Below are 15,787 nucleotides of genomic sequence, written 5' to 3' on the forward strand. Positions count from 1 at the left end.
CTCCCCAAGCTTCAGATACATGTGTCTTGGACATTTCGACATGTCCAACCTGTTCAAGACTGAACTCCTTACTTCTCTCTTACCCGCCCACTCCACTCCTTAGTGTTAGAAGGTGGAGAGCCAGTAATGTATCCTCTAGAGTGAGAAGGCACATTAAGAGAGAAAAAATAAAGCAAGCCACTCCATATCGCTTATGGTGAGTTTCATTCAGGATAACTTACTGATAGGGACTATGGGTGGGGACAGACCATCCAGGCGGTGCTGGGCCATTCTCCACAGCTATTCTCTGTGCAGTCCAGACCTTAATCCCTAGATTTTATGGAATGAGGAATATGGTGGTGAGGTCAGAGGGTAGTTATCTAAAGTGGCGCCATCTGTACATCAAAGGATCTCTACTAGTTACCTAGAGTGGTGCCTTCTGTGTGCCACTTTAGGGAAGATCAGAACAAGCCTTCCCAAATTCTGTGTCATGACATTAATTAACCTCCACGGGCCTGGAACATGTAGTGGGAGGGAGGTCATTGCCCTGGCTTGAAGAGGATGGAGGGCCAAAAGTGGAGTCTGTGTTGGCCGTACTCCTGCCCTCAGACTTTGATTTCTGTTACTAAACCATCTAACGCAGAACCCAAGGAGCCCCCTCTCCTGCCCAGGTATAAACCATGCACCTAGTTCCTTCACCCACTTCTCCCATCTGACTGCTGCCTCCCACTGCTGTGCTAACTGCGTCCTGTCTAGAACATGACTGTGTATCTCCAGTTCCTCTCTCTGACTCAGTCTCACTCCCGTCACACCTCTGGTCACCGTTCCTGAAGGATTTACCTTCTGTATATGTGCTGCCGAAGCGAGCACAGGATTTACCTTCTGAAAGGTAAATCAGAGAGAGTCTTTCTGCCTCCATGGCCACTTTCACCAAGGAGGATAAAGACCAAAACTCCGGGCGCCTGGGTGGCTCAGTGGGTTAAGCCGCTGCCTTCGGCTCAGGTCATGATCTCAGGGTCCTGGGATCGAGGCCCGCATCGGGTTCTCTGCTCAGCAGGGAGCCTGCTTCCTCCTCTCTCTGCCTGCCTCTCTGCCTGCTTGTGCTCTCTCTCTGTCAAATAAATAAATAAAACCTTTAAAAAAAAAAAAAAAAGACCAAAACTCCTACTTTCCTTGTGTTTGCTGAATGTCTGAACTGATCGGCACTTGCCTCTTTTGTGCTAAGAGCAGCGGATCACTTACCATGTGGAGGCCAAGAAAAACAAGGCTGTACCCACCTCGAGTCTAGCCCTGACATAAGCACAGCCATCTTGACAAAGCAAAAGCTGGCACCTTGCGCCTCCTCTCCACCCACTCCCCTCCCCTCCGTAGTATGTGTGACATTCCTCAGGCACCCCTGGCTGCCCTAAAAGAAAAACAAATAGTTAACTTGCAGAGATCACAATCCTGCAAGACAGGAGTCTCCCTTGGTTTACAAATGTCCTAGAGATTTACAACAAAGAAGCTATCTTAACAATAATGTCGCCCTCCCCACCATAAAACTAAAGGAGGCTGATGCAAAAGGAAATGTAAATAAAGTTAAATTTCTTCTAAACCTAAATCTCACTAACAAGGACACTTGATAGGAGAAATGTGAAACTTTATCTCTAAACCTCCAAAATAGTGTCAGCAATCATTCCCAAGCATATGACCCAGTGATATACATCTAAAGGGTCTCACAAGGAGATTTTTATTACTGGTAATGAATAACCTTTTCCCCAGACAAAAGCTGGCCCCTCAAGGTCCTGGAGACCTTGCTTCCAAAATTCCTTAGAGACTTACATCATCATAACCCCCTTTGTCCTCACCCTCCGCTGAGTCCACCCCTACTCTGCTTTTTAAAAACTCTGACTGTAATCTGGCTCAGGATCCAAGTCCCTACTCTGCTTTGTCAGGTATACTTGGGTCCAAGCTTAAACTTGTCAAATAAACCCTCATGTGATTGCATCGGTGCTTGGCTCCTTGGTGGTCTCTTGGAAGCCAAAACTCGGGCATAACAACCAGATGGATTCCCATTTGGGCCTGGCTGGAGGAGCAACCGTGGAAGCAGTGGAGGGGAAAGAGACGCAGGAATTGTAGCAGAAGGATGCCCCTAGCTTGCTGGGAGATGGCAACGGGATGCCTGTCTGCTCTGGTTTCCCCTTAATGAAAGCCAGGATCTTTTAGGATGTTTTCCATTTCCAGGGAAGAAGGTTAAAAAAAAAAAATTAAAACTCTGAAACTACAATTTGCAAACGAATCCACAAATATTTGTCCAAGAAAAAATGTCAAAGTTGAAACTCCTGGGACACAAGCTTATTTAGACCCATTAATTCCAAGCTAACACCATACAGTAACAGTAAGTTTCCCATGAGCCAGGTAGGACTGTACAAATAGGCAAATACGCCTATTTTACAGACTTTGAGCAATTCCTGTCCAGACTGCCCTTATACGGTGTCAGGCTAAACTTCCCCTAATTCCCGTATTGGACACGGGATTCTCAAGACTGAGGGCGGTTCAGCCCTCTGCTTAGCAGGTCTAGCAACACCCAGCTTTGCGTGCCTGATAGACTTCTCCTGCGGTCTGACGGGTATCCACGGAGACTCGTACATACAGAAACCAGAAAACGGACTGAATTTGCAGGACTGGAAAAGCAGTTCAACTGAAGTTAAGGAAGAATTTTCTGAAGAGACCAGTAAACTGACGATGTTCATGCTAGGGTTTCCAAAATAAAGGATATTTTTACATGCCTCTCTGCGTAGTGGCAACATTTCCCAACAGATGGACCCTTAAAAAGCGGAATGCACTGAAGAGGAGGGCCTCCCATCGGTAAGGGCACTCTTGTGTCTCCGGAAAAAGACCCCGGCCCGGCGAGAGCGGGAGAATGCTCAGCCTCTCAGTCACCCAGTAAAGTGGTCGTGAATCGGGCGGCCGTTGGGTCCCCGGCAGCTTCCGGGAGCCCCACCGCACCCTGTGCTCCTGCGCGCCGCTGACACCGGACTGCCAGCCCGGTCCACAGAAGTGGCCCCATCCGCGTTGATCGTAGGCGGGCGGATTTCAGTGAGCGGAATGGTGGCGCAAGGAGCAGGCCCTCGGGGGTTAACTTATCCGCGGGCTGCACCGACCCGGTCCTTGCGGCCTCAGCCAGCGGGCCCTGCGCTGGGAGCAGTCTATTGTTGGGCTACCGTCAGCCACCTGCCTAGCTCCCGCCTGCCGGGCCAGGGAGGCCGAGTTCCACTCGCTGCGGGTCTGGAGAGACTCTCGTTTCTAGATTTTGCTTCAAAAGTTCTTTTTTCCCTTGTCAAAAGGATCTGCGCCCAACGTGGGGCTCGAACCCACGACCCTGAGATTAAGAGTCTCATGCTCTACCGACTGAGCTAGCCGGGCACACGCAAACGTCTCCTGTTCTATCCCAGAAGACTGAAATGCTCACCAGGGACGAGGCAAATATGGAGCACCTACTGTGTGTCCCACTGTCCTCGTGACTAGGACAAGAGAAGCCGACGATAAGGCTGCCCCAACCCCGGAGAGGAGGCTCTGCGCAGGCTTGCGGGGGAAGAGCGAGAGATCAGCTGAGGAGGGAGCCTCAGTTTACATGGGAGCATTTATGGAGGACGCGCTCCGCACTGTCCCGTTTTACTGCCTGTCTCCAGCAAGAAAAAGAGGGAGATGTGCACACGTCCTTTCCTCTGCGTGACCCCAGCCCTCCCCTCCTTGGGGTGCAGGAGGGGCGCGAAGTGAGTGCAGACTAAAAGTTGTTTCCGCCCGGTTTCGAACCGGGGACCTTTCGCGTGTGAGGCGAACGTGATAACCACTACACTACGGAAACCGACAACAGAACGTTTTGGCAAACACCACCCTGAAGCTACACAGGGTCGGGAGAGACCCGATTGAGGGAGGCTGGGATTTCCGAGCGGCAGGGGTTCCCTGCGCCGGCGGCCGAGCTGTGTTCGGGGCTCGCGGCCACTCTTCTCCTGGTACGGCCTTGTCTGGTTGCTCCCCCAGAGCACTGCTGGTTCGGGCGTGTTCGGCCACCCTCCTGAGGAAGCGGACGTCCTCCGGGCACATCCCCACGGGCAGCAAAGCGCCTCCAGGCCCGGGTGAGTAGCGCGCGCGCCCAGTCCGGGCATCCCGCGGCGGCGGCCGGCGCTCCCCGGGAAATCGTCCCGGGAAGGACGCTCCTGTCACTGCCCCTGCAGGCTTCCCTGTCTTGTTTCATTAAAGGAGAAATTCTTCAGAAGCCTCGGGTATTGTTTCGGTCGCCCCAAAGAGACGCCTTGAGTCCCAAAGAGGCACTTTTAGTCACACAGTCCCGCAGCCTGGACGGGAGCCTCTCGGATAAACTGAGCAGCGCAAACCCGGTTTGACGCCCTGCCCTCAGGCTGGGCCGCGCGCACGCACACCTCGAGGCGGTGTGGGCACGGGGCGTGCGTGGCGCCCAACGCCGAGCTTCATCGAATGAACCGACGGCCCCGAACTCAGCAACCTGCTAACCACTTTGAAATGAGGGTGACTCTAATTTCACAAAACCCTGTAACAGGAAAGCGTGCCCTTTACATGAGCAAACGCAGGACGACAAAGTTACCAGATACACCCTACACCCCGTCCCGTGTTGCAGACGGCAGCATGACACTTCTCAGCACCTCGGTTTCCTCACCTCACGACATATCCTGAAGAGGATTCCCTTTCTACAGCTAAAGAGTGTTCCACTGTGTGAATGTTCGGGTCATGATTTCGCTCCTCGGAGGAGCAGTTGGACGACTCGTCTGAACGATAGGGCAGCGAGCGCACGGCCGTTCCTCAACCGCGTGTGGAAACGCCCACTGGCTGAGGGAGGATGGGTAAGGACTCCGATCCCCGCCCCAAGCCGTCTCTGAGGAACTGAGTTCCCAAACAACAAAGTCCGCGGCCTAGAAGGGCCGGAAGTACTTGAGGATGCTCAACGGGACCCGCCCCTCCGCTTCCGGAATCGGCTGTGGGGAGTCCCTGGTGCAGTCCTCCGTGTTCGGTTAGTAGAATGGCGCCGGGCCGACGCGGTCACGGCACCGAGAGCGGACGGCCGCTAAGCGCTTCTGCCGTTCCCCGAAGTTTGCCTCCAGTGGCGGGGGATGGGGGAGGCCGGTTCTTCCAGGTCGTCCGCGTTCCCTGCTCCTTCATATTACAGAGACGTGGGCCTCCGTCGTTCTAGCCCTCCCGCCCTGTTCCCGTGTGCCTGCTAGAGCGTCTCCTCGCCGTTTCCTGTTGCCCAGGGGCCCGGGAGGAAAGAAGGGGGCGTAGCGCTACCGCGGAGGGAACTCGCGAGCTTAGGAGACTCGCAGACACCGGAAGTGTTGGAAGGAAGACCGGAAGTGAGGGGGTGGAGCCAGGAAGTGAGGAGGGGCGGGGGTTTATGAGGAGGCCAAGGGAGCGTTGGGACAGATTTGCACTCAGGGCCACCTGAGGGACTTGGCTATAGCGCTGAGCTCTGTCCCCTCTACTCGCAGAGACACGGTTGTCGTCTAGGAGTAGGGAACTCTGTGTGGAGGGGTGGGTTGTCGGGAGGACCTTCCTCTGTCTGCGCTTGAGGCAAGGTGTGGAGAGGCGGGGTGGGGGTGGGGCCGGGTCGTCAGGGCGTCTGAGAGGGAAGACCCCCGCCCCCCGCCCCCCCCACCGCCCATCTACACTGGCTGACTGGACACTAAGATGGCTGCCGTTGCCATGGCACCCAACCCTGTGCAGACCCTTCAGGAGGAGGCGGTGTGCGCCATCTGCCTCGATTACTTCACGGACCCCGTGTCCATCGGCTGCGGGCACAACTTCTGCCGAGTGTGTGTAACCCAGTTGTGGGGAGGGGAGGATGAGGAGGACAGAGAGGAGTTGGACCGGGAGGAGGAAGAGGAGGACGGAGAGGAGGAGGAAGTGGAGGCTGTGGGGGCCGGTGGGGGGTGGGACACCCCCATGCGGGATGAAGACTATGAGGGCGACATGGAGGAGGAGGTCGAGGAGGAAGAGGAGGGTGTATTCTGGACCAGTGGCATGGGAGGGTCCAACTGGGACAACATGGACTACGTGTGGGAGGAGGAGGACGAGGAGGAAGATTTGGACTACTACTTGGGGGACATGGAGGAGGACCTGAGAGGGGAGGATGAGGAGGACGAGGAGGAAGTGCTGGAGGAGGACGAGGAAGAAGAGCTAGATCCCGTCACCCCACTGCCCCCGCCTCCAGCCCCTCGGAGGTGCTTCACCTGCCCCCAGTGCCGAAAGAGCTTTCCCAGGCGGAGTTTCCGCCCCAACCTGCAGCTGGCCAACATGGTCCAGGTGATTCGGCAGATGCACCCAACTCCGGGTCGAGGGAGCCGTGGGAGCGAGCAGGGCATTTGTCCCAAACACCAGGAAGCCCTGAAGCTCTTCTGCGAGGTGGATGAAGAGGCCATCTGTGTGGTGTGCCGAGAATCCAGGAGCCACAAACAGCACAGCGTGGTGCCGTTGGAGGAGGTGGTGCAGGAGTATAAGGTGAGAGAAGTAGAGGATGGGAGCTGAGTGGGGGTGGAGAGGAAGAAAGAGGAGCTGGGAAAAGGAAACATGGCCCCTCCTAACCCCAGAACTTCAAGCCCTGGTGCTCTGATTCTCCTTTTCTTAGCACTTAACTGGCCTCAAGGTGGGTTAGACTGAGAAGGATCCTGCTCACAGACAAAGCAGAACAGTGAAGAAGACCAGGAAGATTGGCTTCCTCAAAAGAAATTGGGCAAAGCCCGGGTGATAGCATATCATTGGGTTGCATCTCTTAGGGAAAGCACTCCTGTTTCCCATTTCCAGTGTCTCTTAAGTGTAGGAGTGCAGGTGACAGGCTCCTCAGGCTTTACCACCAGTCTGATTTTCCTCTGGTTGAGTCTTCACTCTGTCCTTGACTCAGACCCCTAGAGTTGGGAAGGACTTGGGACCTCAAGGGAAAAGAAAGTGCCTTAAGGAGCAGGAATGTAGAAATGATTACTAGTGTCATACCCCAGATACTCTGCACTTGCCATTTGATGGGCTTCTCACCTACCCCCTGATAGGGCTTGTTTCTCCTCACGGACTTTTGCTGGATCTGCATCAGTCTAATGTACTGACTAGAACTTACCTTTCCTGAGAACGCAGGGAAAAGGGAGATGCTTCTTAAGTCAGAAGACTGGGCTCTGCACTTGCGAATATTCACTCAGGCATCTCTGAAAGTTTTGGAACTCTAATTTCTCCAGGATTAAAAGTTAATTTTTACTGAACAGTTAACTTATGATGTACACCAGGAACTGTACTAAGCACTTTTCATGGACTGTCTCATTTAAAACTCAAAACAATCGTGTAAGTTTGATATAGTTTCTATCCCTGTTTTACAGGTTAGGAAACAGATTTAAGTAATATACACAGGGCCACACAGTTACTAGTAAGTGATGGACTTGGTTATGATCCCCCTCCCCTGTGCCTGCGCCCCTGCATACTGTGAACAGTGTCACCACCATTTAGATGTCTTGGTTGACTTTCCTGACATGTGACTTCTTGGAGTCTGATTCTTGTTTGGTTAATACTTTGCACCGTACTTCTGGCCTTCAGTCTTTGGGGATATAAGTGAAGATCTACCTATGAGACAGCACAAATAGTAATACTTAGTGAAAGCTGGGATGGGTTTGAAATAGTGGGTCCAGGAGAAAGAGAGGGTAGCTCCCATGTGCAGAACTTTTTTGTGTTATGACCCATGTTTTTGTATCGTCTCACACAGTAACCTCATTTAGGTAATCTTATCATTACCCTCATTTTAGAGTAACCAGTCTAGAACTTCTTAGCTATGAGTAGTACAGCTAAGACAAACCTCAAATCCTTTCATGACAAGTAACTGTTTCTTCCACGCAGTGATTGTCCCAGTTACTGGGGGAGTTTTCAAAAGTATAGTGGGCCCTGCCCCTCGAGATTCTGAGACAGAGACAGGGAGAATATCAGAATATCTTTAAGAAAGCCCAGTGTAGCATGGGAATCACTGCATTGGTAACATCACCTGTTTTTTAAACCCTGCATTATTGGGAAGGTTGTGATCTCCTTTTGTCCTTTTTTACCTCTTTTTTTTTTGGCTCCTAGTTAACCATACACTTCAATGGACCATCAGTTTGTTAACTGAATCTTGGGGTGGACTATTCATGGGTGTTCCACCCCTTCTCCACCCTCCTCCTACAGGACTCCTCTGAAGAGCTTCTGAAACTGGATTTTAATTTGTGTTAGCCACATCTGTTGTATGCCAGCCCAGTAGGGCTCTGCAGTTTGAGGAGGCCATAGAGATGCAAATAATCTGCCATTAACTGATCAGCAAATGTAAATACATAAGTTTTACTATATAGAACTAAATTGAGTGATTCCTTTTCTAACTTACAAGCTATGTTATGGGCAGATAGTTAACCCTTTTCAAATATGTACATTAACTAGCATTAGCTTGAAACAGTGTTGTTTTGTAGAAGTATTTCTTTATTGAATAGGTAATAATACAAATGATGTTTAAATAAAGCTCCTAAAAAGTTGAAAGCCCTTGATAATTTTTCTTAAATAATACTCGGTTTGGATTTGTGCTTATCAATTTTTTGTCAATTTTCCAGTATTTAGGAAAAATATTAAATGAGAAATTTAAGCATCATAAATTCTGAATAGATTTGGAGAAAAGTAGAAAGTAGTACGAAAAGACAATTTTTTGTAGTTCATGCTACTTTCATGTTAATGATTGCTTGTAATATATATTTTTTAAGATTTTTATTTATTGACAGACAGAGATCACAAGTAGGCTGAGAGGCAGGCAGAGAGAGAGGAGGAAGCAGGCTCCCTGCTGAGCAGAGAGTCCGATGTGGGCCTTGATCCCAGGACCCTAGGATCATGACCTGAGTCAAAGACAGAGGCTTTAACCCACTGAGCCACCCAAGCGCCCCTGCTTGTAATACTTATAATGTCGTTTTTTCTACAACCGCTTATCCTGTGCAACAACTGCCTTTTGTACTCTGGGTCAGTAACCCCTTTAGTTCAAGGGTCATTATCAGGTTGTCATTGGCAGCTTAGACACAGGTAGAGAATACTAGATAACAGTTACTGATCTTTGGTACATGCCAGACTGTGTGAAGCATACTGTCCATTAGATAGATTCTGTTATTACCAATTCCCGTGTAAGGTGAGGAAACTTGAAGTGTAGCTTGCATCAGGTCACTTGGATACATTCAGGTTTAGATTAGAGTCTAGACTTAAGCTCTTCTGCCCTGTACTGCCTCTCAAGGAAAGGAGAGAGAAAGGCAGAAGTAGTAGGAGACATTGAAAAGGGAAGAAAACAGGTTGGGCCCATCTCTGGTCTCTAACAGTCTTTTAAAGAAAAAGATTCTGTTACAAGTGATTGGAACATAGAGCTCAATGCATATTGGCTGTGAAGATTAAAACCATAGGAAGAGAGGGTTTTTGTTTTTCATTTAGTAAGTGAGTGGGAGAGAAATGGACAGAGAGGCATAGAAACCATGTGGGTCCCCTGCCCCCAGGAGCCCCTGTGTCTTGGGGGAAGCATACTTAAAAGTCATTACAGTGCCTCAGAAGTATTAAAAAGGTTATATTCATGTTCCTTGGGGTGACAGGAAGTGGGGGCAGGGAGGATCTGGACCATGGCCGGGTAGCTGGGTTTTAAAGGAAGAATGCCTTGGGCCAAATGGAGAAAGGCAATCCCAGGTAGAGGGAGCAGCATGGATAAAGATACGGAATTACATTCAGGAAAAGACAGTTTTATGTGGCTAAAACTAAGAGTCTGTATTAGAAAGGGCTAAGTATAGGAGAGGAGGCTAGAAACGTAGAGGCAATGAGGGCCTCATATTTTGCAGATGGTGGAGAACCACGGAAGGATCTTTAGGACAGGAACAAAATCGTCAGAAGTTTTTAGAGATGAAAGTTACAAGGAAGATTGCTAATGAGGGGGAAGGGACCATAGGCAGGAACATCATACAGGAGGACTTCATGTGATGAGGGCTTCAAGCCAGGTCCATCCCAACTCTGAGTATGGAGCTCTGTAGTCCTCAGGATCTTACTTTTAGAGAATCTGGGGTTCTGTACATGGCTTCTGTACATGGGTACAGGCAGAGTATTGGAGGCATTTGTCATCAAGAGAAGAAAGGGGAGGAAGAGAGGATGATGCTTATTTGATACCTGTGTTGGGGATCAGGCTTTGGGCCCCAGTGCACTGCAGGGAAGATGGGGCAGATGGGCACTGAAAGCAGGTGCCTCTCCTATCCCAGGCCTCTAACCTTCCTTTCCCATTCCCTCAGGCCAAACTGCAGGGGCACGTGGAACCACTGAGGAAGCACCTAGAGGCTGTGCAGAAGATGAAGGCCAAGGAGGAGAGGCGGGTGACAGAGCTGAAGGTGGGTGAATGTCCTTGATAGGGCTGACTGGCTCTGTAATCAGGGCAGAGAATGCCTATGGGCTGCCTATGCTCAAAAGTGGTGACTAGATTCCCTGAAGGGGGGCAGCCGAGGCCTGGGAAAGAAGTAGACATATTCTTAGGAGAATATGTCTATCCAAAGCCCCTCTTTTAGAGAGTGTGTTTGTTCGTAGGTACCAAAATAGAGTGGTAGCAGGCCTGGTGAGGAGAGGTTGGGTCCCTGGCCCAGGGCTGCAAAAAAGCAGGCTTACCACCCAGACACCTCGCTCCAGGCCTAGTCCCCACCACACCAGATAGTACAGAGGGCAGAAGTGAGCAAGGAAAATCCATTTAACAGCCATCAGAGAAGTTCTGAGCAAGAGAAGGGGAGACAAGGGTGTTTAATGGAGGATAGGAATTTGTGACTGTTAGCATGGCAGAGACTGAGTCTTTTCTAGTTCAGTGTTTCTCAGCTGTTTCTCTTGATTGAGCACCCCTCCCCAAAGAGTATTTTTCGATATTTTTCCCCCTAATATCAACCCCTCACCCCCAACTCTGTACCCGTTTTTGTAAGGTCAGCAAGCACTGAGAATGGCTTGGCATTGAGCTTTGGAGACCAGGCTTCTTCCCTCAGCTCTCCCGTGCCTACTGCCCTGGCCAGTGAGGGGTCTTGCCGCTTCCTAGGGCTTTTGCTTATTTTTTGCACCTACATATTAGGAACTGTGCTGCTGGTGACTGCCAGGGACCAAGTGGTGGAATCAGTCTGGGAGTCACGGAGTCCTCTTTCCTCTAGTCAGATACTCAGATTGTGACTTCTGGGGTCCTGGGTTACAGAGAGATGATGTCAGGATTTGAGTGTCTCTGGGGCAGAGGGTGACGCTGACTTCCTTCACTCACTTGGTCAGTCAGAACTTCTTTCCCCTTTCTGGCCTGCTATACTATGTCCCAAGAACGTCTCTAGCTGATGGGTGGAAAGCATGCCCTTATCTAAGAGTCGCCAGCCCAGGCAGATGGGATGAGAGTGAGCAGAAGTTTTCTGTCATTACATTTAGAAGTACCTACACCATGATGCCCATGATTTTGCCTCTTGGCTGTTAAAATGTAAAATATTATTTGGCTGTTTATAGGAAAAGTTTGCTAGACTCCTGATCTAGAAGGATTAGGTGACTTTTCTCGGGTCATTAGTGGTATAGTCAAGATCTTAACTTGACATCTTGATTCCTGAATTTTTTATTCATTCATTTCAAAAAGTTCTTACTAAGTACCTACTTTGTGGTTGGTACTCTTCCAGGGTCTGAGGACCTTGTGGTAAACAGAGATTATGCAGTGGTGGTAAAGGATGTTAAAGATACTTCAATGTAAACATAACATTTTAAATTAAGATTAATGCCATGATATCCAAGGATACTTATGGGGGTGGTCCTGATTTAGATCTGGAGGGGAGGGAAGGCTTCTCTCTAGGAATATCTTTAAACTTAGACGAGAAAGAGGAATGAAGTTATTAGTTAGCCAGGGTGGAGATAAGTTGCAGACAGAAATTGTTGAGTTTGAGACCAGTGTGCTGGGGGTGTGGGAGTGGTGCCTGGTAAGGCTGGGAGGTGGGGAAGGGGACAGGGGCCTCTTTCCATTTGGGATGTAGGGCTCCGTTACCTTGGTTGAGGGACAGCAGTTGCAAAATTGGAAGTTTATGTTTCTGTGTGTTGAGGTGGTATCCACCATCCCCTTTGCATCATCCCAGAGCCAGATGAAGTCAGAGCTGGCAGCTGTGGCCTCGGAGTTCGGGCGGCTGACACGGTTTCTGGCTGAAGAGCAGGCAGGGTTGGAGCGGCGCCTCCGAGAGATGCATGAAGCCCAGCTAGGGCGTGCAGGAGCAGCAGCCAGCCGCCTGGCAGAGCAGGCTGCCCAGCTGAGCCGCCTGCTGGCTGAGGCCCAGGAGCGGAGCCAGCAGGGGGGCCTGCGGCTGCTCCAGGTGAGCATTGTCCCCTTCTTTATCACCCCTTCTCCCCAAAACCCCTATTTGCTCTGTCAGGCAGTGCTTACCAAATGTCTGTTCAGAGCTGCCTCTCTCCTCATTGAGAGGACCCCACAATGATTTAACCTAAGACCAAAAGGTTTTTTGAGGCTAGGGACAGAGTTAATGCCAAATGTGGTGTGCATGTGATTATACCCAGTGAAAAGAAAGAGGATTCAATTATAGAATGAGGGTTTTAAAGGAGAGTTGAGGAAAGAATTTTTGACAGAGATATCCTGAAAAAGATTCACAAGTCATGTTGTGAAAATTCTTTTACTGGGGTTGAAAATTCTGTTACTGGTCTCGTAACAGATTGAGATGAATTAGGTGTGCTGAGGCATAGGGATGATTGAGATAGACATACGCTTATTGAGGGCCTTGAGGATGCTTTTTCTTACTCCCTGTTCAAGTTCAGTCCTTTCTCTGGCTGGAATCAGATTGGGAGAAAGGAGCTGTCTCTGTGCAGCTGACTCTCTCTTTGTCTCTTTTTCCCTCTCCCTCTTTTTGTTTCTGTTATTCCCAGGACATCAAGGAGACTTTCAATAGGTGTGTTGCCACCCTTTTCCTCTGTGACCCAGTGGCATCTGGTTCCCTATCCCTTACCTTTCTTGGATATCCCGCTCCTTTCCTTCCTTCCCCAGGACCCGAGTTTCTGCCTCCTGGACCCTCCTCTCCTTCCCCTCAGCTTTTGCTCTTCCCTCTGGGAATATCATGGTCCCACCCCCTGCCCGGTCCCCTTCCTCCAGGTGTGAAGAGGTACAGCTGCAGCCCCCAGAGGTCTGGTCCCCTGACCCGTGTCAACCCCATAGCCATGACTTCTTGACAGATGCCATCGTGAGGAAAATGAGCCGGATGTTCTGTCAGGCTGCCCGAGGTAGGGAGGTCACTTCTACGACCTTCCTTTGCCTTTCCCTTTACAAACCTGAGATTGAGTTCTCATTGGGTTCTGAGATGGGGGGGAAGATTGGGGCCCCAGGCAGGGGGAGATTGGGGCTGAAGTGGAGCAGCATACAGGTAGGCTGCTTGGGGCCTCAAGCCAAGAGTAGGTTTTATCTAGACCAGGTGGGAGGTGGGGGTGGGGGTGGGTAGCAAGAAGAGCCAGTGCCAGAGGTTAGACCCGTCCAGTGTCCTGGAAACAAGAATGGAAACAAGAAGTGGAGGCCATAGAAACTCAAGTCTGCCTTTTAGGTTGGGGTGGGGTGAGGACACCTGGAAGCCTGGGAGGGAGGGAGGCAAGGGGTGGACAGCAGGAGAGGCTGAATCTTAGAGTTGGCTACTGATGGGGAAAAAGTTGTTCTTTTGTTCAGTTGTTCTGGCGTATTTGTCCTCCCCCCCCACCCCACCGCCCCAAGTGGACCTGACGCTGGACCCTGACACGGCTCACCCAGCTCTGATGCTGTCCCCTGACCGCCGGGGGGTCCGCCTGGCAGAGCGGCGGCAGGAGGTTGCTGACCATTCCAAGCGCTTCTCAGCCGACTGCTGCGTATTGGGGGCCCAAGGCTTCCGCTCTGGCCGGCACTACTGGGAGGTAGAGGTGGGCGGGCGGCGGGGCTGGGCGGTGGGCGCTGCCCGTGAATCGACCCATCATAAGGAGAAGGTGGGCTCTGGGGGGTCCTCTGTGGGCAGCGGGGATGCCAGCTCCTCACGCCATCACCATCGCCGCCGCCGGCTCCACCTACCCCAACAGCCCCTGCTCCAGAGGGAAGTGTGGTGTGTGGGCACCAACGGGAAACGCTACCAGGCACAGAGCTCAACGGAGCAGACACTGCTGAGCCCAAGTGAGAAACCACGGCGCTTTGGCGTGTACCTGGACTATGAGGCTGGGCGCCTGGGCTTCTACAATGCGGAGACTCTAGCCCACGTGCATACCTTCTCGGCTGCTTTCCTGGGCGAGCGTGTCTTCCCTTTCTTTCGGGTGCTCTCCAAGGGCACCCGCATCAAGCTCTGCCCTTGATTAGCCTGCCACCCGCAGGGGCCCCTCTGGTTAGCACTTGGGGGGCGGGTGGTGGTGGAGGGTGGCCCATAAGTTTGGGGGCTCAAAGGCTCCTTCCACTGTTTGTTGCTTCCTGCTCCCCTTTGACCCAGGCCTGCTTCTCCCTCTAGGAGCCTAAAAGAACCCTCCTGGCCTGCAGCTCAGCCTTCTCTCACCTGCAATGTCTGTCCAACAGGTCTGCATGGGTCCCTGATGAGAACAGCTGCCTGGTTTTCCTTCCCTCTATCCACCTAGGGGTCTGCGTTTGAGTAGGGGTTGAGGGGAGATTTAACTCCTTTACTTAACTTCCCTTTCCCTGCTCTTCTACCTTGTCAGTTCTCAGGCTGGGGGTACTTGGGCAAGACACAGGTCAGCTCCCATTCCATTTTCTGATGCAAATTTTAGCTAAGGGATTTGGAAGCTTTTTTTGGGGAGGCAGGTTGGGTGAAAGGGTAGAGCTGGGTAATAAATGTCTACTCTCCAGGGGAAGTAGGAGGGATTCTAAACTCCTTCCATCCCCAATTTCTACCTCCATAGACTGGCCAGAATTTAGCTTGAAAGCTCTGGAATGGTTGACATGATTGAAACTATATACCATTGTATCACCCAATAAATTATTTTCTCCCCCTTCCTTTTTTCCAGCACTCAAACTAGGAGTAAAGCTCACCCCACCCAATCCCTCCAGGTCTTTTCACTGCCAGGCTCCTTTCCCCTTTGCTCAATGGAGTTCCTTGTGTCAGTTTCCAGCCTCTTCATGTCTTTAGTTCTCTCCATTTGGTGAGCCCTGACCAGGAGCCTGGGGACAGGGGTTTGGATCCCCAGAAGAGCCTTGGGTATAATCTATTTTTCTAGTAACCCCTTGCCTTCTGTCACTTGTCAGCTTTTGTCCTCTACTTTGATGGCAGAGGTCAATTTATGTTCCTGGGGAAAAGGGAAGATGGGTTGTGTTGTGGAAATAAAAAGTTTATTTGCTTCTTTGGTGGAGTCCTTTCCTTTAGGTGAGGAAAACCGGGATGAGACAATCTCCATAGTAAGCCAGTTCTTCTGTAATGCCAAACAACTGAGGACTGATTATACCTTCCCGTGATAACTTGCCTTTTGCACTGGTCACCCCTTTCCCAAGTGTGATCTTATTCCCAGATGGTGGTACTCATCCCCCAGCCCCATTTGAATGACCTACAGGTTTTTTAAAATTGAAACTCTTTTTAGAATATACTTGAGATTGTTTCCTGCTTTATGTAGATCACTGCTTTGAGGGTTTAAGACTGGTTTTTCTAAGAATCTTCATGTTTTCATAATCTGTGTCATTTTATCTAGCTGAAATACCATAAAAGTGGGAGAGGTCTCATTACCATTATGAGCTGATAGAAAAGGAAATGGAAAGGTTACATCAATATGTTCCATATTACTCCTCCACCATTTGAGAAAA

General features: G+C 50.7%; 1 protein-coding gene and 2 non-coding genes across 11 annotated transcripts; 1 reads left to right on the plus strand and 2 right to left on the minus strand.

The window, feature by feature from the left end:
- Window positions 1-3,311: 3,311 nt before the first annotated feature.
- On the minus strand, window positions 3,312-3,384 carry TRNAK-CUU. The gene has a single exon. It is a non-coding gene; the product is annotated as a tRNA-Lys (tRNA).
- A 369-nt stretch (window positions 3,385-3,753) lies between these two features.
- TRNAV-CAC lies at window positions 3,754-3,826 on the minus strand. The gene has a single exon. It is a non-coding gene; the product is annotated as a tRNA-Val (tRNA).
- A 129-nt stretch (window positions 3,827-3,955) lies between these two features.
- TRIM41 (tripartite motif containing 41) lies at window positions 3,956-15,333 on the plus strand. Of its 9 annotated transcripts, none has more exons than XR_006386053.1 (9): window positions 3,957-6,489; window positions 10,281-10,376; window positions 12,081-12,344; window positions 12,910-12,932; window positions 13,133-13,260; window positions 13,739-13,914; window positions 14,074-14,164; window positions 14,490-14,554; window positions 15,001-15,025. XR_006386053.1 is itself a non-coding variant. In XM_044262165.1 (9 exons), the coding sequence occupies exons 1-9, from the start codon at window positions 5,680-5,682 to the stop codon at window positions 15,120-15,122; spliced, it is 1,836 nt and encodes a 611-aa protein (XP_044118100.1). In that variant the 5' UTR covers window positions 3,958-5,679; the 3' UTR covers window positions 15,123-15,333. The 9 variants fall into 9 exon arrangements, 6 of the variants coding, with proteins under 6 accessions (XP_044118071.1, XP_044118100.1, XP_044118109.1 ...); XM_044262165.1 differs by having other exon boundaries at window positions 3,958-6,489; window positions 14,013-14,164; window positions 15,001-15,333; XR_006386051.1 differs by having other exon boundaries at window positions 3,956-6,489; window positions 13,739-14,369.
- The last annotated feature ends 454 nt before the right edge of the window (window positions 15,334-15,787 follow it).

Source organism: Neovison vison, chromosome 1, assembly GCF_020171115.1.
Source record: "Neovison vison isolate M4711 chromosome 1, ASM_NN_V1, whole genome shotgun sequence".
Lineage (NCBI taxonomy): Eukaryota > Metazoa > Chordata > Mammalia > Carnivora > Mustelidae > Neogale > Neogale vison.